At 35.1% G+C, this 22,942-nt stretch overlaps 1 protein-coding gene across 5 annotated transcripts in view; it reads left to right on the top strand.

Annotated features, from left to right (window-relative positions):
* WDR27 (WD repeat domain 27) overlaps positions 1-22,942 on the top strand; it is a 97,077-nt gene that overhangs the window by 39,833 nt on the left and 34,302 nt on the right. For all 5 annotated transcript variants that reach the window (XM_085219799.1, XM_085219800.1, XM_085219797.1 and 2 more), the window contains 2 exons: positions 5,246-5,348; positions 19,142-19,240. In XM_085219799.1, coding sequence (XP_085075925.1) covers positions 5,246-5,348; positions 19,142-19,240 — 202 coding nt within the window. The remainder of the gene's footprint in view (positions 1-5,245; positions 5,349-19,141; positions 19,241-22,942) is intronic.

Raw genomic sequence — 22,942 nt, forward strand, 5'->3', positions numbered from 1 at the left:
CTATGCAGCTATTAGGGAGAATCCAGTGTAGTGCTAGAAAAGTGTTAAAGGGACTGGAGTCTTTCTCCTATGCAGAAAGACTGAGGGAGTTGGGACTATTCAACCTGGAGGAGGCAAGAATTGAGCGTGATATCATCAATGTGCATAAGTATTTGAAGGGAGGATTTAAGGAAGGGGGATCTGGGCTCTTGTCAGTGGTGTCTCATGATAGGACAAGACGTAATGGGCACAGGGTGTTCCTTCTAAAAATTCTTACTGTGGGGGTGACGCACTGTGGCAGATTGCCTTGATAATCTGTGGGGTCTCCCTTGGAGATACTTAAGCCTCCTGGACATGGTCCCATGCCCCTACTTAAGCAGTCAAGTTGGATCAGATGACTTCTTGAGGTTCTAATCTCAGCCATTCTATAATTCTATGAAACCAGCACTTTCTCTTCTCTACTTGCCACAGAGATATATAGTATAGAGAACTTGCTGGGACAACTGCTGTGATGTGTAATTGGAAAGCAGGATGGAAAAGGACAGATGAAATTGGGAAATAATCCAGAGATTGAGACAGTAGTGCTGTTCTATCAGATATGCTAATTTTCTACACAGAAGTGGGAAGAGAACAGAAAAGCTATTGCCCTGTTTAGAGGACTGGGCTGCTACTATGCTGTGTTTGGGAAAGTAGATGTGACAGCTACTAGATTGCTCTTGTCACCACTGAAACTGTCAGAAGTAACATGTTGTGAGGAGTCTCCAGGTACCATCACTATTAATGCTTTTGTGGCAGCAGCAGTCTTCCTCTGACTGACTCTGAAGTGTTAAGGAATAGAAGTTCAGCAGCTCCAACTGCTTACTGCTGGAGCAGTTGTTCCTTATCTCCTGGAAGAAGGCAGTGTGCACTTGTGGGACCACAGTGAAGATTTTTGAAGAATATTAGTTTATTTGAACACACTCCTGCATATTACTCGTGGTTATGACAATACTTTGGTGGAAGACCTGAGAGAAAATTAGTTTCACCCTCTTTCAGCCTCTGAAAAGATTTGCCAGGTCTTTACACAAGACAGTTTTTGACATGAAAGTAATATCTCCAACTTGTATTATGATCTTGTGCAACTAGCTCATAAGCTCCCTTGGCAGCGTGCTTCAGTAGAATTCTTGCAGGCACATGGAACTCATCTCATACATTTTCTAACAATTACACTTTGAGAGCATTAGGATCAGATATGCAATTTAAATGAATTACTTTCAATTTTCAGAAAATCTTCAGTTTCTGTCTCCACTAGCTGCATGATATCCTGAGCAAAATACACAAAAACACATAATAAGAAACAAATTACTACTTTTTCTTCTTGGTCTCTTCTGAACATGAGAATCCCATGATTCCTCTCTCTCTCTCTTCTTTTTTTTCTTTTTAAATTCCCTCTAAAGATTTAAGTGTTATCTGAGGATAACAAAGTAGAACGGGATAAGCAATGGCTGGAGTTCCTCCAAGTTTGGGATTGGGGTTGCATCAAGGCATACAGGATGGGAAATGTGTGGTCTCAGCTTCACACTGTTGCTGAAAGCATGCTGAGCTCCTATATGAAGAGTTCAGCATGTGTTTTAAATGAAACCCATGTGTACAGTACATCTGAGTTAGCTACTACTCCTGTCAGGTTATACTTGGATATTCATAGCATCTCAATGGAGCTGCTGGTATTGTAGGTTCTCTGAGCAAATAGTGGAGCACAGGGACAAAGTAACAGAGTAAAAAATGAGGTAGTTTAAAAAGTAAAGCTTGGGACTGCTAACAAGTTTATTCTGAATGTAGCAAGAAGAATGAATTAGACTCGTTTACATGTTCCCTGATATATCAAGATGTGCTATTTTGGTATCTTTCTCTTTCAAAGACAGGAAAAAAGTTACATATTTTTTTTCCCAAGTATTCTACTAGTTGTTTGTGACATAAGATACTTTTTTTTTTTTTGGAAAGTGATCTAAAAGCTGTACATTGGAAAACATAGGGAAAATTTGGCTATTTGCTGTCCCATGCAATTACCAGATGTTTGCCATGGTAACCCCTGAAAAGTTCTGACTAGAGATTTATTCTCAGGAGGCTGGGACGGCATGCCAGTTGGCTGAGGAAGGCTTGCAGTGTCCAAAATAAGTTTGATCACCAGCTGCTGCTACTTAATGCAACAGGAGAAAAATAATGGCTGAAATAAGTGAACTCCTAGAATAAGCTAAAATTGTGTGTGTAATAGCAGATATTTTTTTAAAAGCTTCTTTTTTCACTTCTTTTCATCACTGTAGTACCTGGAGATATCTGGAGATAATAGATAGCGTAGCAAAATTTCTGCCAAATTGTGTGGAAAGTTTAACTGGAGTCACTTTTCTTGAAATGTCATCTGAGAGAAATGTCATCTGAGAGCATAATTTTGAGGGATTGGGAAAGTAACTATACTTGTAATGGAAAATACAACGTGTCTATCATGGGGAACAACTAAGAAAATGGAATCCAGGTTGTTAGTTATTACTGTGGCTGTACAAGCAAGGGGAAAAGTTGTACTGTCCTATGACTCAGCCTTTGTTTTACACTGCTGTAGTGTAGCAGAAAAAAAGATCAGTGGAAGCCTTGGAATTGTGTTATTTCTTATGAATCCATTCATAGGTAGAGAACTGAGTTATTGGGTGTAGCTGCAGAGTCAAATTCTTTTGCAAAGTCATCAGTGATTTATTTGTAGATGTTTCTATGAAGAAGAAACAGTTCATCACGGAAATTAGCATTTATGGAATGAGGACTTATACTCCGTTTAATCCTTATGGCTAGTTTTCTACCTAAAGAAGTAAGGTGATCCTGGAGGCATGTTCATGTGTGACAGAGAAATTATGAATATTGTTCATTTTTCTCTCTGAAAATGTAATTTAAATATGTACTCTGCTACTTGTTCTACATTACCTAATCTTTGGAGTCTTATGTGATAGAATGCTGCTTTGGAGAGAAGTCTGAGGTAGCTGATGTGTTTTTTTTTTTTTTTTTTTTCTGACAATGGAAAGCTTGATAGAGGCAAGTTATACAATGGCATCCATTTGTTTTTGAAAGTCTCTGAACATGAACTCAAGAGTTATATGGAAACTGAAGTGAAAGAATGTTTTTATGTAGTACTCACAGAAATTGAATGTCTTTATGATTTACTTCTTCTTGAACAGCATAATTTTTTTTTAAATTGTGCTATTTACAGTAGTATTATATTAGAACTAGCCTGAGGTGAAAGATCTGGTTACTCTATACTAAAAAAAGTGCACTGAAGTTAGTAGCTTTTTTAATATATTTGTTTGACTCTTAGTATAATCTTTGAGAGTTAAGCTCTGTAAAATGATGCATTTTCATGCACTCAAAAGTGTCCTTTTGTGCTGTTCAGTATACGTTGAATCAGTTACACAGTAATGTTTTTGTTTGCCTGTTTCACATGGGTAAACAAGATAAACTTGGCATTCAGACATGTATACATCTGAAAAAGAACAAAATGGTTTAAAAACATAAATGTTTCTGCAAGCAAGTTCAGTTGATTGAATTAACACAATGTTAATGATGTTACTGGCCAGGGAAAATTGTGTATCACAGGTGTTGGCAGATTTTTACTCTTTCAGTTTTTATTCCTTGACTTAGCATACATGAGGAGCGTGTGACAACTGAGTGATGGCAAAACATTTGTTTTGTAAGGCAAAAGATAGTGTGGTAGCACTCACAATGAAGGCAGAAGAGGAATGCAAATTATTATGTCAGTTTTGAAATTGTAACTTCTTGTGGGTATAGAATTATAGAATGACTTGGGCTTTAAGGTCTGTTCCAACCCCCCCATCCCAACCCTGTCACAGACCGGGCTGCCACCCACCAGATCAGGCTGCTCAGGGCTCCATCCCTAGAGAGATGGGGCATTCATAGCTTCTCTGGGCAGCCTGTGCCTCACCACCCTCTGAGTAAAAAATGTCTTAATATCAATTCTAAATCTCTCCTCTTCTAGTTTAAAATCATTCCCCCTTATCCTATCGCTGTCAAACTGTGTGAAAAGTCATTTATTTAATTAAACTTTTAAATGAGGTACGCATTTGTAAATAATCATTCTGCATGTGATTGAAGCTCTAATTTTTATGTGTGTTAAAATGGCTTTTAACATTGAAACAACTATAAATTGTACTTTTTTTTTGCCTTAGTTTTGCTGTGAATACTAAACTATCACAGTTCTTTACAGTGGATTTTCTAAGATGGATAGTGATCTTCATCTCACTTAAATTTTTTCTTAAATTGCCCTGGTGTGCCCAGCCATCAAAAACTTACTCCACAATGCTAGTAATGCTATCTTGCAATGTTAACATTTAAAATAGGGAATTAATTCCTTCTGTTAAATTTAAATGCAATCCTTCCTTTACACTGTACTAATATAGGTAAGAGATTAATTACAGTTGTACTTAGATATATTTATATTCAAATTTTGGAATGTCATTTGTGTATTGATTTTACAAGATGCAATAAACTAATGCATAGAGTAAGAATGTAAATACAGTAACACAAATTAAATTAAATATCCAGATTTGAGTATAAAAAAAAAGCAAGCAGTAATTATTTACATTACGATTCAATGTTCTGCATCTTGATTCAATGGAAGTTGCTAGAGGGTAATTTCTGGAACTTCAGAGTGTAGACTGGCTTTTACATAAACACTCTATGCTTCCAGCAGTGTTAGTTTGGCTTTCTTCCAGGAGATATGGTGGTGAGGCACAGAATAGGTTACCCAGAGAAGCTGTGGATGCCTCATCTCTGAAGGCATTTATGGCCAGCTTGGATGGGGCCATGGGCCTGGTCTGTTGGGTGGCAGCCCTTCCCACAGCAGGGAGGTTGGAACTGCATGATGTCTAATGTTGATTCCAACCTAAGCTATTTTATCGTATGGTTCTATGGTAGCTAACTATGGTAGTTTAATTGCAGGCATGATTTCTAAATGCTAATGATGTTTCTACCTTTGTAAACTAAACAAGGCTAAAGCTTGGGCATTGTCCTGTAGTATTGTGCGCTCATTTGATTTTTATTCAGTGATACTCTTTAAAGCCTTTCAGATTTCACAAACCCTATGACAGATATTTATAACTCAGTGTATTTGCCATAGCTAAATTTGTACACTAAGAAAAATGATGAAACATAAGTCGAATTTCATGAAAATGGCAGTAAAAGAGCCGGTCTTTATTTTTTATTAATGAGACTTTCTGAAACTTCTCTGAAGGTGTGAACGTCGATTTGAAGGACGTGGTTGCCGCTCCTACCCCTGTGGAATTGCAGTATCTCCTTGTGGGAAGTTCATAGCCGGTGGTTCAGATGACAAGTGTGTAAGTAATGGTTTTGTTTATTTTCCTCTGAAACTACAGGAGGTACTTGTATGCAATGTAGTTCCTTCATGCGTGTTTCTAAGATTCAGCTTAACATGCAAAACTGAGGTCAATTGCACTTTTATATGCTTAATTGCGATGTAGCACTAGCATTTGATTCCCGATGTTTATTTTCTTTACTTTGTGTGGGAAATGAACTAATTTTGTCACTCGTAGTGATTGTTAAGAGCTAATCTCTCGAAGTTTTCACAGTACTGGACTGTCAGTTTGTCATATGCCATCAAAGTTGAAGAGAATGTTATCCTCTGTAACACAGCTTTATGCAGTGTGCATAGTGTTTGTGTATTTGACCATTGGAACTGTGTAGCAACTACACATAAATTTATCTAGGCAATCAAATACTGGGTGGCAAAGCTTTTGTTGCTGGTTTCTCAGGAACACTGAATACAAAATGAGAAGACCCTCACCTGTGTTTAGAATTTTTTGTGCGTCCCTTGAAGACTAGGTCTTCTCTCACTCAGTGCCTACTATATTTAAATTAGCTACTCCTAGCAAAGAGGCTTGGGTAAAAGTATATTGCTACCTTTGAGTTTTCACATAATTTTAACTTAGTGTCCTGTGTTGTTGGCACAGTGTTTTCCCTGGTGTTTATTAAGAGATAGATTCTTGCTAGCTAGTAGTTTTGCTCTTTGAAATTGGGCTTATAAATACATTCTTCCGAAATACTTGTTTAGGAAAGCTGTCTAACTTCTAGGTCTTTCTAGGTGACTCATTAAGAACACAAGGTTTCTGGACAGCTTCAAATTCAGACCAAATGGAATTTACTTTTGTAGCCAGTTTGAAATATTCACTCCAATTGTGTATGAAGGTCAGATTGCTGAAGATTTGGCAATGGATAGTATATTCTCATGGTTTCCATGATAATATATATTTTTCAAGTAATTTGCATTTGAGAATGTAGTTTTCAATACAGAACAGAAGCTTTTATTTGTAAAATGAAACATATCTAATATTGATCCCAATGCATGACACATTATATAATTAGTTGAGATTCTAATTAAGATTGAGGATGAATAGTATAAAAAGAAGTGTAGTTGTAAAACCTTTTCTCTTTTGCCATAAAGCTTTTGTTAAGAAAGGCTGCTGATAGAAAATAAATTTATAGAGAATGATTTTACCCTTACTCCAAATTCTTGGCAATTGGTAGCTCATTATAGGAAGCTGAATAGATAGTTTACATGCTGCTCCAGTTGGCATGTAGCCCCTGGTGGGCACAGTGCCAGTCAATATGATCTAGTGTGTCTCATGGGTTGGAATTTTGCATAATTTATATCAATATCCATAGAAATCTTTAATTGTTCTTGCTGTCTCCACTGAAAATCTGAGTCAAGTTTCAGATTCTGAGAAACTTGCTACAGCTCTACTGTTAGGACAAAAACACAGTTCAGGGACATTTGTAGACTTCTCTTTGAAACATTTTGACTGATTATACTTCTGTCTTTCCTTTTGGGGAAAAAAAAAAAAAAATTGAACATGACAAGAAATAGTTCATATTATTAAACAAGTAACATTCTAATAAATTGACTGGTGTGCAACTGGAACAAGTTTAAGAGTACCAAGAATTCAGATATTTTTGCAGATAATATTCAATGAGTTAATGTCCACTGGAATTATAAAAGCTGGAGAAACATATTAGTGCTGGTAAAAGTTTATTTGGTTATTCCTAAATAATGAAATGTATCTTCAATGACGAGTAACTACAACTCGATCATTGTTGAGTTTAATTTATCACATGTAATGCTTGCACCCTATGGTTAACAAATACAGTTGATTTTTAAGTTAGTAGGGGAAGAACTGGGATATAATTGAGAAATACTAATCACAAAATGCCTTTTGTATTTTACAATGTTTGCCAGAGAGAAATACATGCTGGCTGCATTTTCTAACAGCAAAATCAAAACCATATTCCTGGAGGGCAAAGAGTAAGAAAACTGAAAAATGTTGTTATAAATAAAGAGTTGCAACTTCTGTCTGCCTTTTACTCTATTATGAAGTATACTGCCTGTTTGATGCAAAAACTAATTGGTATCGCTTCTGTTTGGCTAAAGTAGCCTCTTACTTTGATGTGAACTGCTTTTGTGTGTGTACATATTGTAAGTCGTGTGTTGCAAGCATTCCCGTACCTGGCTACTCCCACTTGAAAAGAATCTTCGCCAAGAACTTTGTAGGACTTGACAGTCTGATGAAAGCGGGGACCCACAGCATCCTGGTTTTGAACTGTGATAAGCCTTTTCATAATTCATAGTGATTAAAAGAAATCTAGATATTAGCATTTCTAATATTGGTTCTGGTCTTCATCTTAAGAAGCCTAAGGCTGCAAATGAAGTGGGCTGACTCTTTTCAATATAATTTGTCTGTTTAACAAGTGGACAGTTTAAAGTTTCTTACTGTCAAGGAATAGTCCAAGGATGTTAGACAAATATTCCTGCTGGGTTTAGATTTCCATTTTCCTGGTTTCTGTACAAAAATGTTTACCTAAATATTATCCGATCAATGAAATCTTATTCTAAAAGGATAAAAGTATTTGAGAAGTCTGAAATGCTTCTCTTAAAAATAAAAATGTTCCTGTACTCAGTGTAGTCCTAGTTATTGTTTTACTTCATGTCTAATTAGATTCTTTTTTCTTTTTTTTTAAACACCTTGAGGCTCTCTGAATAAATTCCAAGTTCCCAGAAATGAAATAGGAAATGCAGTAATAAAGATTTAGTCTTAAATTGTTTTCAGATTATTTAGTTTCTTTTCAAAATTTAGACTTTAGTGGCACATTTTGGCCCATTGATGAAATGCAATTTGCTAATTTAAAAGTCTGTTTTCATGTCAAGTCTCACAAAATCCAGAGTATTTTTTCAGCATGAGAGGTTGCTACATCAATAACAAAAATGCAAGGGTATGGTATGAAGTTGTCTTCCGTTTTATTTAAGCTTTTTACTGAAGTCTAGGATTTTACCCATAGTGATACCTTTTGAATCATGTTCTAAATCTGAGATTAAGTGTAGACCTCCAAAAAATGTGAAGACACCAAATTCAGAGGTGGTAGAGTTTTTCATCGCCAGAAGGACACTGACAGTGAAAGAAGGGACAGGATACACAGTATGTTGATTTGATACTTATGCATCAATCCTAATCACTTGCAGAATTCCTGAATGTTAACATTTGTGCAATACTGGTTTTATTGTTAATTCTCACTTTACAAATGATGCTGATTACATACTGGTTAGGGGTCATATCCAAAGTGATCTGTAAGCTCGTGAATGGTGGACGTGGTTGTACTTTCTGACTCAGTTATTTTCAGGAACAAGATTCTGCATCTGGCATAATGCACGCTGTACAATTTGTTTGTAGTTGACAGTTCTAAATAGTTTCAAAGGTTGATATTCCACGTGGAATTTCAGATGTACTCAGAAATATATTTAATGTTTTATTCCCTGATGTTTACTTAGTCATAAAATTCACCATCTGAAATCAGATGATCTTTTATGACTTTTCATATTGGATTATATTAATAAATTATTTTATGAGAATGAAAAAGGGAATTATGTAACATAATTCGTAGTTTTATTTTTATTCATAATTATATCATGATATGTTACTTTAAAAATATTTCTTTGGTTTTTGTCCCTCAGAAATTTATTAAAAAAAAAAACAGCACGGCTACCTGTTAAAGTCATCATCTACTTGCTCACATATATTTTGGCTTTCAGAAATGGCAATAGAAGGAGCTTTACTATTTGAAGTAGCTTAAATATTTGAAGGTTTTTTCCTTATTTTCCCCAGTGTTCCTTTGATTGAACATCTCACAGTATACTGATGTTTTGACAGTGTTTTATTCAGTGTAAGGAAACACATTTTTGCTTTAGTGCAGTTCCAAGTCCTGTTCCTTGCTGATTTCTTAAGTTCTATGAGAAGAAAGGTATTTTGGTCTTCAGAACTTCTTGTTTGAACTTTAGCAAGTCACTTTGTGCATGCTTACTACTGGACTTCATATATTCCAGTGCAGGAAGGGAAGTCCTCCTTTTGGATTACTAGGATACAAATTTGCTAGTTACAACACTAACAAAGCTGAAATGTTCTTTTAAGTCAGACTTCTATAGCTACTATATTTTATATTTTGACTTTGGACAGCCTCTGCTTTATTATACTGAGGGAAAGTATTACCTAGCTTGAAACTTTTTTTTCTTTATTAAATTCATCAGTATCTTTTGCACCTAGTGTCTTCTACAGACTGAAAGAAGGTTATAATTTTTTTTAAGCATTCAAATCCCTACTTTTTTGAAGAACTATCATTCAGGAATTTAAGAAAAATAGTTTGCATCTGAAAAACATATTGTCAAAAACTAAAAAACAAAAAAGCCTGGTTAGTATATTTGCTACTTCTGGTAGTATCTCAATGCTTTCTCTGTTCTTCAGAAATCTCAAGTAAGCATTTTAAGAAAATTTCCAAAAGTATTATGCTAAGGTCTGGAATTCAGATTTTGAATTTTCATAATATTTTAAATGACTTTATCAAAATATTTAAACAACATTGTATTTAAAGTATTTGTCTTTTTAACCACCGTTCCTATATCATATCTATGCAATGACTAGTACAATGTCTTGGTTTTTCTTGTTGAGAAATTGCATGCCAGTCATTTCACATAGCTTGAAATTTTCTTACCATAAGCATCTCTGCTCTTTGAAGATCAGTTGTATGAAGTTCATGCTGTGATGCCAGAACATTCAGATCATTTATCTGTCCCTCAGAAGGTGTTATTCGTTATCTGTGAAACAAAATTTTGAGGAGCAGGGTGGAGAAGAGAAGTGGCATTGGGAAAGTGGAAATGGATTCCGAAGTACTTTTTTCTAATGAAATGTATATGATTTCATGAGGTTTTACTCCCTTAATCTTTTAAGAATATTTAAATGTATTACTTTTCATAATTGAGTTGCTATTATTGTTTAAACAATGCTTCAGATGATCTTTTTTTGAGTGATGCTTTCCTGACTCTAAAAGCCTGTCTTAGTACTTAAGAATTTTGATGCAGGAATTAAACTAGTTTGATGTTTTGTGATGACATTATACAAATGTGTGGTATGTAAATATTGGATGACAGTCTATATACTTGAATTATTTTGAAAAGTCTACATAAATTTAAATTAATTATTAACATATTTAGCACTTCCATCACTTAAAGTAATTTAAAAAATACAGAGGTGTGGGTGTTGCGGTGGTTGATCTGGGATGAGGAAGTGCACTAACTCAGTGAGGATGTGTTCTTTAGTTTCGTAAGGGATTTGTACAGTCCTTTCTGAAGGACACCTCTCTCCTCATTTTCTCTGTTTTGACTTGTATCTCACATTGGTCTTGGATCATGCAGCCTATTTCCTTTTGAATGAACCTGAACTGGAAGAGCAGCAGCTTGAGCAAACTGATTGCTGTCTGTGTGTTAATGGTGTTCAGTCCACAGAACCAGATAAGATAGACCAAAGTAAATCACCAAAACTCATTTGGAGATTGTATTGCCAGTTTGCCAGCACTATTTTCTTCTATGTATATCTTCTCTTCTTGTGCTGCTGATTAATGTATTATTAGTCTTTCTGTGGTTCAGTTCTGATTTATAAAACTGAGTTGAGGAATGACATTTTTCCTGTGTTTTTTTTTCTTTGAGTGAAAAATTAAATCTACCTCAGCTTGTTACTACTGCAGTCAGTTATTCTGATCTTATTTACATGAAAATCTTTCACGTTGTGTCTGGTGTAATATGCTTACAAACTGCATCTGATTAGGTCCAGAATTACATTAAATTACCTCAATAGAAAAGAAAAACATCCCCAGATCCTCAAAATGTAAATGATAAAACTGTGTGGTGGTTTGCCTCTTGCTTGAGACCATGATTTCACTAAAACTTTTTAGGTAGTAATGAGTGGAAGATAAAAGGATTACAGATGAAGGAAGGCACAGGGTTTTGATATTCTGCTATAGGTGTATATGGAGGAGATAGGACGTGCTAGTAGTTCAGAAGTTGTACTTATGTGTAGTTCATTATCTCTTGGGAGTTATAAATTTATGCTATCAGTGATGTTTTTTTTAGTTATCTTTGATCAACAGAATATGCTCGTTGATTTTAATATGGGATTTGGAAACAAGTAGGATACCTTCTGGAAATTTGCTTTTCAAAATGTCTGATAGCAGGGATAGTATTTATCGTCTCAGTCTATGCTTTGTACCATAGGGCTTGCAGAACAGAATGTATTATGTGAAGCATAGATAGGGACTATCTGAGATATTTTGAGTTTCGGTGTCATAAGCATCTCAATTATTTTTTGTTCAAATTGTATGAATATGTCCATATCGTTTAACTCAAGCTTTAAAGGAAAACATCTGGAGAAAATAGCATTAGCAATGATTACTGTGGAAAAAGCAGAACTGACATTGCTTGGCAGAGAAATATAAATGGCAGAGGATGAATGACAGGGACTGCAGCCACCTATTGTTAGACAAAGTCTATCCCTTTCCAAGGAAGGACACATCTTTGTATTACTCTTGAACCTCAATTTCTTGGACAGTTTGGGAGTGTGACTGGCTTTTATTACTAATGTCTTAGGAGAGAAGAGGTAAATATTGCTTTCTAAGTAACACTGGAATGACTTTGCAGTGGGCTGCTACTCTGCTGTCTCTGGGTGTATCTTTGAAGGTGATTGAAAATCTTAGCTGTGGTAGATTATGTTATGAACCATGGAATTCTATGAGCATGAGCACATTAACTGCTTTTGTTTGCCTCTTGGTCAGCTTGGACTGCTGCTTTATCTATGGTATCTCTACATCTCAGAACTGACCAACATAAATCCAGGTTTGCAGTTGAGAGGATTGACAAATTTATTTATAAGCGGCCACAAAAAAAAAAAAATATCCAAAGGATAGAACACCAATCCTACAAGGACGTGCTGAAAGAGCTGGGGTTGTTCTCTTCTCCAGGCTGGGGAGCTTGGAGAAGAGAAGGCTCCAGGGAGACATGAGAGCAGCCTTCAGTATGTAAAGCAGGGCTGTAAGAAGGAAGGGTTACAGATTCTTTAGCAGGGTCTACTATGATAAGGCAAGGGGAAATGGCTTCAAACTAAACTAAGGGAGATTTAGACTGGATATAAGGAAGAATGTTTTACAGTAAGGGTAGTGAGGCACTGGGACAGGTTTCCCACAAGGACGGTAGATGCTCTATCCTTGGAGACCTTCAAGGTCAGGCTGCAGGGGGCTCCAAACAACCTGATCTAGTTGTAGATGTCCCTGTTCATTGCAGTGGAGTTGGGTTTGATGACCTTTGAGTATCCCTTCCAACTCAAGTGATTGTATGATTCTAAGTGTGTTTACTTAACTACTACAAAACATCTCTTTTCTAGTAGCCTGTCAAAACTGAAACTTGTGAGCCTACAGTGTGTTGCTGTATAAACCTTTAAGACTGATGTCTCATCCAACTCAGTGGGACTTTATCTCCTATGTCGTGCCTCCCCAAGTCAGCTAGGGGCCACTACTGTGGGTAATTCTGCCAGCAGAGTGGAAATACTAGATGTTAGCTTTTTGCTGGAGAATATTAGTTTTAAAGGAAATATCCTATATTTAAATGTAGGTGAAATAGGAAGTCAAAGTTGATATAAATACCCAAATTTCATTCATGTTTAATAGTTATCTGTGTCCAACAAAACCAGTAGGATGCTAAGAGAGTGTGGATATAGGTTTACAATCACAGGTCTTGGGCTTTCTATGTGTATAGCTTAGTATATCTCTGAGGAATTTTGTGGCATTGGTACGTGAGTCCTCTTGTTCTTGTAGTTGATTGCACTAAGCTTGCAAATTTATTAATATGTAGCAATCCACTATAAAGCTAATGAAATTCTCTCTTATGCTTAAGCAGCAGAAGGAGGATCCTCTGCATCTTTCTGTAGTATTTTTGTCAATCAATAGCAGTCCACAAACAAGGAATGCAATTAAACTTGATACAGAAGACAGTTTTAGCAACAGTCGAAGAGCCATTTGCAGGGTAGATGTGCTCCAACTGATCTGCTTCTAGTTTTAACTAGAGGGGAGGTAAATTTTCCTAAAACAAAATCTTCAATAATAATAATTCTCCATTCTTCCATACCCAAATGTGTTATATAAGTAACCTAAAAACAACAATATTTGGTGCTACAGAAATACCATAAATACCAGGCATACAAATAAAAACAAGCGTATGTGTAAAGCTTTGAAATTGGCTAATTAAATAGAAACTAAATTTAGAAAAAAAATAAATTAGAAGCTTCTAAGAAGGAAGGCTTACAGAAGTAAAACTCACTTGTGGTTTGGATCTTCTTATATAATTTTCTTTAATGAGAAAAACTTAAACTGTATTAGCTGTAACTGTCAATATACTGATATATTTGAAAAGTATACCCTGTGTTTTGAAAGGCCTGATCTTGATAATATTAAGTTTTAATAATGAAGAACCTTATTAATTTTCACCATTACTCCTTTTGTGGTTACATGGAAGGAACTCAAATGGAAAGTGGGGATCCTACTGTAATAGGTAATTTCTTGTGACTACCAAAGCAGCTTCCACAACAAGTTGCGTTAAAAGAGCGGAGTTTCTCAAAGGGCATATTGTATTCAATATTTTGGGGATGGGCTTGAATAGATTTTCCATGCTACTATTGTAGAACACATCTCGGGACTGAAGAGTGTTAATCAGTGCTTAGAATACTTGCAAAATCTGTTTTATTATGTATGGAGTTGGCACTGATGCGTGTAATTACAGTAGTCTAACACTTTCCACTATAATTCTGTTTTCAGTTGTTTGTAACTAGGAATGTTTTGTGCTGAAACTTTCCATGCTGAGTGTCTGCTCCAGGGTGATTGTTATTTTACATTTTAGAACAAGTATTTCAGGTGCTTCTTAAGCTTGAAATTAAGGAAAAATACACAACTCAGCAGGAGATGTGGGCCCAGTATAAACAGATTGATGAAATGCAAGCCAAACAATTATATCATGTAGCAAGGGACTGTGCACCAGATGTAATGACACTAATGGAGACAAAGGGAGGCTAATGTCTTACTAACAAATCCAGATGTCTTTCATGAAAGTGTAAGCTATTTATTTATTTATCTTCCCACCAGATACTCTAATGCTTCCATCTGCTGGAGCTCATTTGAAATATTACACTAAGTAGTCCTAGGAAAAATTTGGCCATTCATGCAAAATTTCTGAAGAAGAAATCTCTATTCGTGTAAGGTCAAATTAAGTATGTTAGATGCTAGAGTCTTTATTTTTTTATTTCCTTATTTCCATATTTATTCATTTATTTAAATGATTAATATGTTAAGAAGGCACTCCAATTTAAAACCACAGTGTCTAGAAAAAATGGATATTTCAACTGTTGTTGCTTTTCAGTCTCCATGCAAGTACTGATAAAAAGAATTATTCTGTTGCGTGTTCAGTTTACTATTATTGACTTGTTTCCCCCTCTTCCCTTTTCCTGAAGGAGTGTAGGCACGTAAATAGTTTGATTCAAATACACTGTGGATTAGACAAAGGGGCAGTTGGAACAGATGGGGATAAGGTTACTTTGAAGGCAGAGTCACTTTATTTAGCACACCCTCTCTACCAGTGCAGTAAAATAAAGTAGTTTTGCACTTGGATATAAATTCTTTCTGAGAAAGGACCTTCACCTTCCTTCCCTGTCTCTTGCTACAAATTTAAAGAAAGCATAGGCTTGTATAAGGTGCTAAATACACTCTTATACTGTGGGTTAATCAAAACTGTTCTCCAAACTTCAAGTGAATGGAAACACAAGTAAGTATGTGGTTATGGTTGCAGGAAACCTGTTTGGAAGCTATTGGTACAGGTAAATTATTTTTACTTTTGGCTGACCTTTGGACAGGAATGGAAAGAAAATACCAGTATCTACTGAATCAGTATTTTTATTACCAAAAAAAATTGTTCTTAATATAAAAAAAAGGAATTGACTTTGGCTGAAATCTGTAGCGGATTATATGTACATATGCATTCGGGGAATTACTGAGCACTTCCTAGACTGTTTTGCTTTCTGTCTTTATTACGTTTCGTTTACTGAAGAACATGTTCTTCCTCTATCACTGAATTCATATTTTCAACATTTTTGTTGTTGTTGCTCGTGTTATGGTGTTGTTTATACATCACTTACTGGTCTTTTTTTTCTATAGAGAAGAAAGTGTGAGAAAATCCAGTCATTATATAACAGAAAAGTAATTTGAATGGCATCACAAATGTAGCAGAATTAGCATGACGGGAGCCTACAGAAGGAAAATATTTATTTTGGAGTTATTCCATTTTTTTATGAATACCTGAATACCATTTCTGTTTAAGCAGACTTTTTTTTTTAAACTATTGAATTTAAAAATAATTAGAAGGACAGTATTTCTGTTGGGAGAGAATTGTCTGAAATACAGGGTTGTGTTCCTAGCCCTTTCGTGTATGTTTTGTGTAGCAGCTGTTCAGTACGAAAGTAGTCTCTAGTGAAGACTAGATTGAGGTCTTCTCTACCCTGACAATGCTTCAGTGGTTAGCTACACATGTGCTTCCATCTGCATCTGCTTGTCTTTACTTTTCTCTGACCCAGTGAATCTTGTTACATAATGTGAACGATTCTGAAGAGTGCTGCATCCAGCACTAGGGAGCACATCTTGAAAGGTGGGAGGTAAGAGGTTAAATGCATTGTAGGCTAAGATGTGTGATTGGCTAACCTCTCTTTTTAGACAGCAGTTTGAATACACACACTTGGTAGATGCTACTGAAGCTGTAGAACTTCATAACATTTTTTAAAGGAAATATATGAGCTAAAGTGTTGATTTAGGAAAAGTGTGGAAAAGCATAAGTTAATAGAATTCCTGTGTTTCACAGAATTTATCTCAAAACAACAACAACCAAAAAACAATAAAATGTTTTGACAACTATTTTAGGAGGAATTGTGACTTAGAGATTTAGCCAAAAATGAATGCGCTCCTCCTCAATTAAAATAAAACTGAGAACGTGGAATTGAAAGTTAATTTTTATTGCATAACTTTGGCAAAGTTTTGCAAGCCACTGAATTATGGTGGAAAAAATTCAGCTTCACTTAACATCTCTCTCTGTGATATGCTGCCTTCATTAAAGCATGAACCTGTATTTCTTCTTGGATCAGAACCTGTTGGACGACACTCTCTGTGATTCAATGTTTATTCTCCTGACTCTTGCTGGTCTTGCCTATCTTTTCCCTGAGCTTATTTCCGTGAAAGAGACAGAGGACATTAGCTTTAAAGAGGAAAAGAAAACTGTCATTAAGGCAATTTAGAGTCAGAAGGGATAAAGATTATGGAGTGTAATGATAAGCATAGTCCTGTTTTCTGCCTGTTCTCTGCTGAAGACTGTCCTTACTGTTAGCAGTACTAATGCAACCTTTACAACAAAATTCAGCTGAAGAATAATTAGCTTGCAATATGAGCTAAAAAATGTCATAAATCCATTTTTCTATCTCCTCACACATGCACCAAGTGTATTTAGTCTAGAGAACATATGCTTCGTGTCAAGCACCTGAATTCTTGAATTCTGCTCTTTACAATATTTTCTTAATTTCTATTCTAAGTTTTTCTAACAAAGTTAGAAAACTTAATACACTGAAGTGTATTAAGCAAAATGACGTTTGTCCTGTCTTGCCATCCCTGCAGTTCCAAAGAACATGTAAAAGTGTACAACAAAGATGTGGAATAAGATTTGGATCTTTAATGACACTAACAACTAAGAAGTGTCATAGCATTACTAGGTATTGCAATACTACAGAAAAGTTTTAATAAATTGTTCCAGAGGATGTAGGAGCATTTGGGAAGGATGATCTGTCCCTGTTCTCATGAGTACCTTCTTTCTTCAGCTGTTTAGACACAGGAGCACGTTGTTCTGGAGGCAGAAGTACAGCTTGTAATGCATCTTGCTCTCTTCTCCTGCAGTGTACTGCTTTCCTTCCTGGATTCATCCTGAAATTTGCACTTCTTACTTCCGCATAATTTTTGTCTCATTTTCTTCAGGCTTCTCATTAATTGTATGGGCATAACAGCTGCGGTCTTCACTGGCACTGTGGTGAAGTACAGCCTGACTGCAGTCTTTGCATCTCATCTTTGCTGGAGTTAAAAGACCATTGCTAATACTACTTTTATTCTTGAAAGAAAGTCCTGTATAAAGCCTGTGCTGCAGGGCCAGGTGAAATATAGAGTGACACAGCTTGTTATGAAGAAAAGATTACAGTGCTACTGAGATAAAACAGATGTCAGCATCTAAAAAATGCCCATTGAGTCATGGTGTATTATCAATATTATCAGAGCAAAGAATGGAGAGCCAGTTTGGAAAGAGGAGAATGGATGGATGTAGTCTTGCAGCCTATAACATAAAGGGAATTTGGGAGGGTACTGTGACTAGAACTTTTCTGAAAACTTCTCTTTTTTAAATCTAATGATTTGGCAATGTTGTAATCTGCTTTTGGTATGAAGCAAATAACCAAGACTCTTTCCTTAATATTTTTAAATCAATAAAGTAGAATCAGCTGTATTGTTTCTGAATGGAAAACTTCACAGGCAAGAACCTGAGCAGTTCTGTGTACAGACTCTTTACTAACATGTGGTCTTTTACTTTCCATCAGAGAAAATGATTTCATGCCTACAGACACAGCATACTGCTTTATTTTGTGTCACTATAGCAATTGTATCTTGTTTGGGTTCCTCTTGCCTCTTTCACCCATGTGAACTGATCATATTCCAAGCGCTTAAGTCATTGTAGCTGTGGTGTGGCTATATGTTTTAAAACTAAAGCTGCTGCTTATATATTATTAGCAATTCAGTGCTTCTTCTGACTAGTTTCCTGAAAGATATAAAAAGCAGAGGGGAGAATCTTACTGTTTGAGGTAGTGTTTCCAATTAACAAGCTTGCTTGCTCTATCTTTTTAGGAAGGGCGCAGTGATTTCAACACATTAATTGAGATCCTACTACTTTTCTGAAGTAGTATGGCAATATCTATGTGGAATGCTACAAAGGATAAGGATCCAGAAATTAAAAATGGATACTTATTTTTCTGTCCATTTTTAGATAGCTGACTGAAGCCATTAGATAGTTTTAATTCTGTATCCTGGACTGAATACAGATTTTGTGAGGTATATAAACAGCATGCAATTAAGTAGATTTACAGTGAGCCTCTCAGTGAATATGGTCTTGAATAGGATGTTTGACACTGAGTACTGTCAGATTTCATTGGTGTTGACTTGGATTAGAGAATCTTTGGAGTTGACTGTTGGATTTGTTTTCTGAGTGAGACATTCAGTGTTTTTCAGGAGCTGCCTTGGTCCGTGAATCTTTTCATAAATTGGAAAGACTGTTAATTGAATGCAAAAGTTTTTAGGATGTATATCTTGTAGCAGTTTGCTGTCTGCAAGGTCAAACTGAGTTACTCTGGGGCTTATTCAAGATTAAAAAATTGCACTATTCCCTGTAAACATATATATAAGCATACATATATATATTTCATTTTAATCAACTTTAGTTAGGCATTTGAAAAATTATCCTCATTTATAGAAATCTCTTTAAAGATGTGGAAGACACGGAAGTATATCTAGCTATTATGAAACATTCCTAACTTCACTGCAGGCTGAATCTTTAGTCCTCTTTACTGTAATTTGGTGTATCCATAGTGTTTTACTTCTCTGAGGTGAAAATTATTTCATTGTTTTTTAGGCTTACATATATGAGATGCATTCGAGTGCCTTTTCATATAAACTGGGAGGACACACAGAATCTGTCACTAATGTGGCTTTTAGTCCCTTTTTGCCGCAGGTAAGTCTCTTTTTTTTTTTTTTTTTTTCTTTGTAATTAAAACATTTAAAATGTTCACTCAAGTCACTACAAAAAGAAATACGTGTAATTTAAAGAAGGTTTTAGTGTCTAGAATCACCTTAAAAAAAAAAAAACAAAAACCTCAGATCTTACCATTCCTGAGGGATAATCATACACAGCCTATGGTCCTTTCATGTCAAAGGTTAAGTATACTTTTCCAAACTTTTTGTACTGGAGTACTCAGAAGTCCCTGTTATTTCTGCTCCTAGATTCTTACAGTCTTTCAACAGTTTACTTCTTCCTCTTTGATCTCCCACTGCTTCAGATTTGAAAAAGAAATAATCATGTTTCCTTTTCTGATGCTACTTTGAGGATAAGCTCATAAAAGGCTATTGTATGATGTTATCCATTTAATGTCATAGTTATGTGAAACGTGAACAAAGCTTAAGAAATAACCAAAGGTTTTATTTATATGTACATACATCTACTTTTTGTCTGTTTATAACATAGAAGCTGATGTACATATATGTATTTACCTATACGTACACTGGACTACACAATTCTAAACACCTTCTCTCTCAAAAACACACTGAATTTCTACCTAGATACAGATTTATACTGGGAAGCTTTATAATTTTGTCAATATTCTCATATTTCAATAAATAAAATATTTCAATATTTCTTCTTACTTTAAAGACAATACTTTAAACAACGATAACCAGATATATGAATTGATATGTCTATATATGTGTTACCCTAGAATACACAGTAGTTCTTTACTATCTCCTCAGCAAGAGTTGCTACTATTCAAAAATAATTAAAGAATAAGTTCAATTACTTTACATCAAAGACTATTGTTTTATTTACATTTCTCATACCCCATATATAAAAGAATGTGCTAGCATTTCTGTGATTTTTAGAATTTTCTAGAAGTCTTATTACTTGAGTACATGTTTGAGCTGAGAAAATGTATAATTACTATCCTGTGATGAGCACTATGTATTTCTGCTCTTTGGATTCAGCACTACAATACATTCAGTAAAAGGGTAGAGTTTATGAAAATTTGCATCTAGATTAAGGCTAATTTCAGAGTTTGTACTTCTCGGTGAAATAGAAAAGATGTTTTAAACTGAAGAATAGAATTGACTTCCTGTAGACTTGCAGCATAGGATCTTAAGGTCCTGCTGTTGGAATGGATTTTTTTTGGTCAGAGTAGAAACAATAAAGTCTAAGTTACAATATAATGACTCAAGACTTTAAAATAACCAAGTTAAAATCAGTTGTTGATCAGAGGGGAAGAATCAGCAAAAGATAAATGCTGGCTATGGGGGGATCTAAGCCAGGCTGGTCTAACACAGCATGGCTTGTGACACAAAACCTTTCATACTGAACTTTATAAAACATCGCACAGTCAGTTTAATATCACAACTAAGAAACTAGATCTGAGGTTCAAGGACCTGAAACCCTTTTCTTGAAGAACTCCTCCCTGACAAATGAGAACTGTAGATTTGAACCATGTTACAAATTACATATTTCCCTCATTACAAATGGGGAAAGATTTGGAAGCTGATGTTATCAAAAACACTGTAACAAAAAGAAAGAAATGTGCAGAAATTGCACTTTTAAAAGATTACAACTGAAAAGTAATTTCTGTTAACTAAATCCTTCTTTTTAAAGCAGTCTGTAATGCTTTCTAAATAGATTTTTTTTTTGGGGGGGGGGGAGAGTTACAGAATAAAGAAAAAATAAATACAGCTAGGCTTTCCAATACAATCTAGCATAAAGTTACATTTGAAGGTGCTAGGAGAAGGCAGGAAAGGAAGCTAAGAATATCAGTAAGTAGACTGTAGAGTGGGGAAAAAAGCAAGTCACAAATGAATTAGAAAATAATAATCCTGTGCCTTGAAGGAAAGTCTTTGTATTAGGCAACCAGAGTCTCCAATATTGGATGATTTTTATACCTACTACTTGTTAGGAATTTAAAACTGACTTTAGTTTTCTTTCATCTGATGTTTGAATGAATATGGTTAAGAACTAGATTGTGTTCTGAATAACCTCTACACAGAGCCCCATTACATTCAAAGGGAAACACTGGTAGGGGAAAGAGTAAGGGGTGAAAAAAGGGAAGTGACTGATTAGTAAAATTTGAACATTATGGCTGAGTTTTCTGCGTAGAGAGATCCAGCCAAGAGTGAGGTGTATTGGCAGCAATCCAGCTGAGCACCTGTCCATGATGCAGTTTGTTCCAATCATTATTGCAACTCTTGGTTCCATGAATGTTCTTCCAGAAATAAGGGGGAAATTTTTAAATTTTTTTTTAATTTATTTAAATGACATCCTATGTCCTTTCATTATACTATGCTCTGGAATGACTTATAAAATGTTTGCCATGAAAGCTGGTAAAGAAGAATCAGACTTTATCCTAGTTTTTTTTTGCAAGCTAATTTCCTAGTTTTAGCGCCTGAGTTCCTCTTTCTGATTTCATTAATTGGTCAAAATGTATATAGGGAAAAGTGTTAAGCTTATTATACATATTAATTGCATTTAAATCTATTTTAAAGAATGTGTGTTAAGAGAGATAATAATTTTAAGCTATAATAACCATAACTATTAACTACAGTACAGTTGTGTGAATCGAAGTTAAAATAGAGGGGGAGTCTGCCAAATAGAGAAGCTATCAATTACCTCTTTATGAAATGGTATTGAAGCAGAATAAAAGCAAATGAGAAGACTATTGCTGTCTGCAGGTTTTTGGTGGCTTTTGTCTAGCTGACTGTTGATTTCATCTTTGTACAACCTGAGCATACACTGGCAGAGCCCTGTACAATTGCATATTATTTCTCTTAGTAGAAGTAATGAAACTCCAAGCTCTGAGCCCATATACTGTGCATGCACACATACTTGCAGACACACAAAAATAAGCTTTTGAGAAGAAAAAATATAATCTAAAAAAACATAATCTACATTCAGTATTGGCCTTACTTTGACTAGAAGATTGGATTAGATGATTTACTAAGGTTCCAATTAAGCAACCATTTCAAAATAAAGAGCTGTTTAAATGAATGTACTGTAAATTAATTTAGGATATTTGATGAAAAATAGCAAAAATAAAATTTGCATGTTATGAAATGTGGAAAATTGATTTCATTTTCCATTTGCCTATAGATTTTAAAAAACTAAGTATATGAGAGTTTGATGTCACCACTCAACAGATAAACTATGAGATAGCTTCAGGAAAAAAACCCTTCTTTCCCCAAAACTAGACTATAAGGGAAAATGCCCTGAGCAACCAGGGCTGAGTTACATATTCACCTTCCTCTTATTAGGTTGGATGGTATTATTTCCTGAAGTTCCTACGAATTGAATTATTTGATGTTTCTTTGAAGCTGATATGCTGGTATGCACCAGAAATATCTATCACTGAAGGCATGGCATTTTAAAATTGTCATTTAGAAACCATTATCATCTTTGATTTTTTTTTTTCCGCAGAAGTTCACCTGCAAAGTAGAAGTTGTTAAATTGGAATCTGAATTGAACAGACCACATTCGTTTTATCAAATGCTTATTTTATATGTGTGGAAGATATTAATTCAAACCATTAGTCTGTAGAACAATTTTTTTGTGTTAATGTATGAGTTCTGATTTTGCATTCAGTGAGTACAGCTATATTTCAAATAATATTAGTTACAGGTATATTGTTTT

This window comes from Meleagris gallopavo, chromosome 2 (assembly GCF_905368555.1).
Source record: "Meleagris gallopavo chromosome 2, MGAL_WU_HG_1.1, whole genome shotgun sequence".
Lineage (NCBI taxonomy): Eukaryota > Metazoa > Chordata > Aves > Galliformes > Phasianidae > Meleagris > Meleagris gallopavo.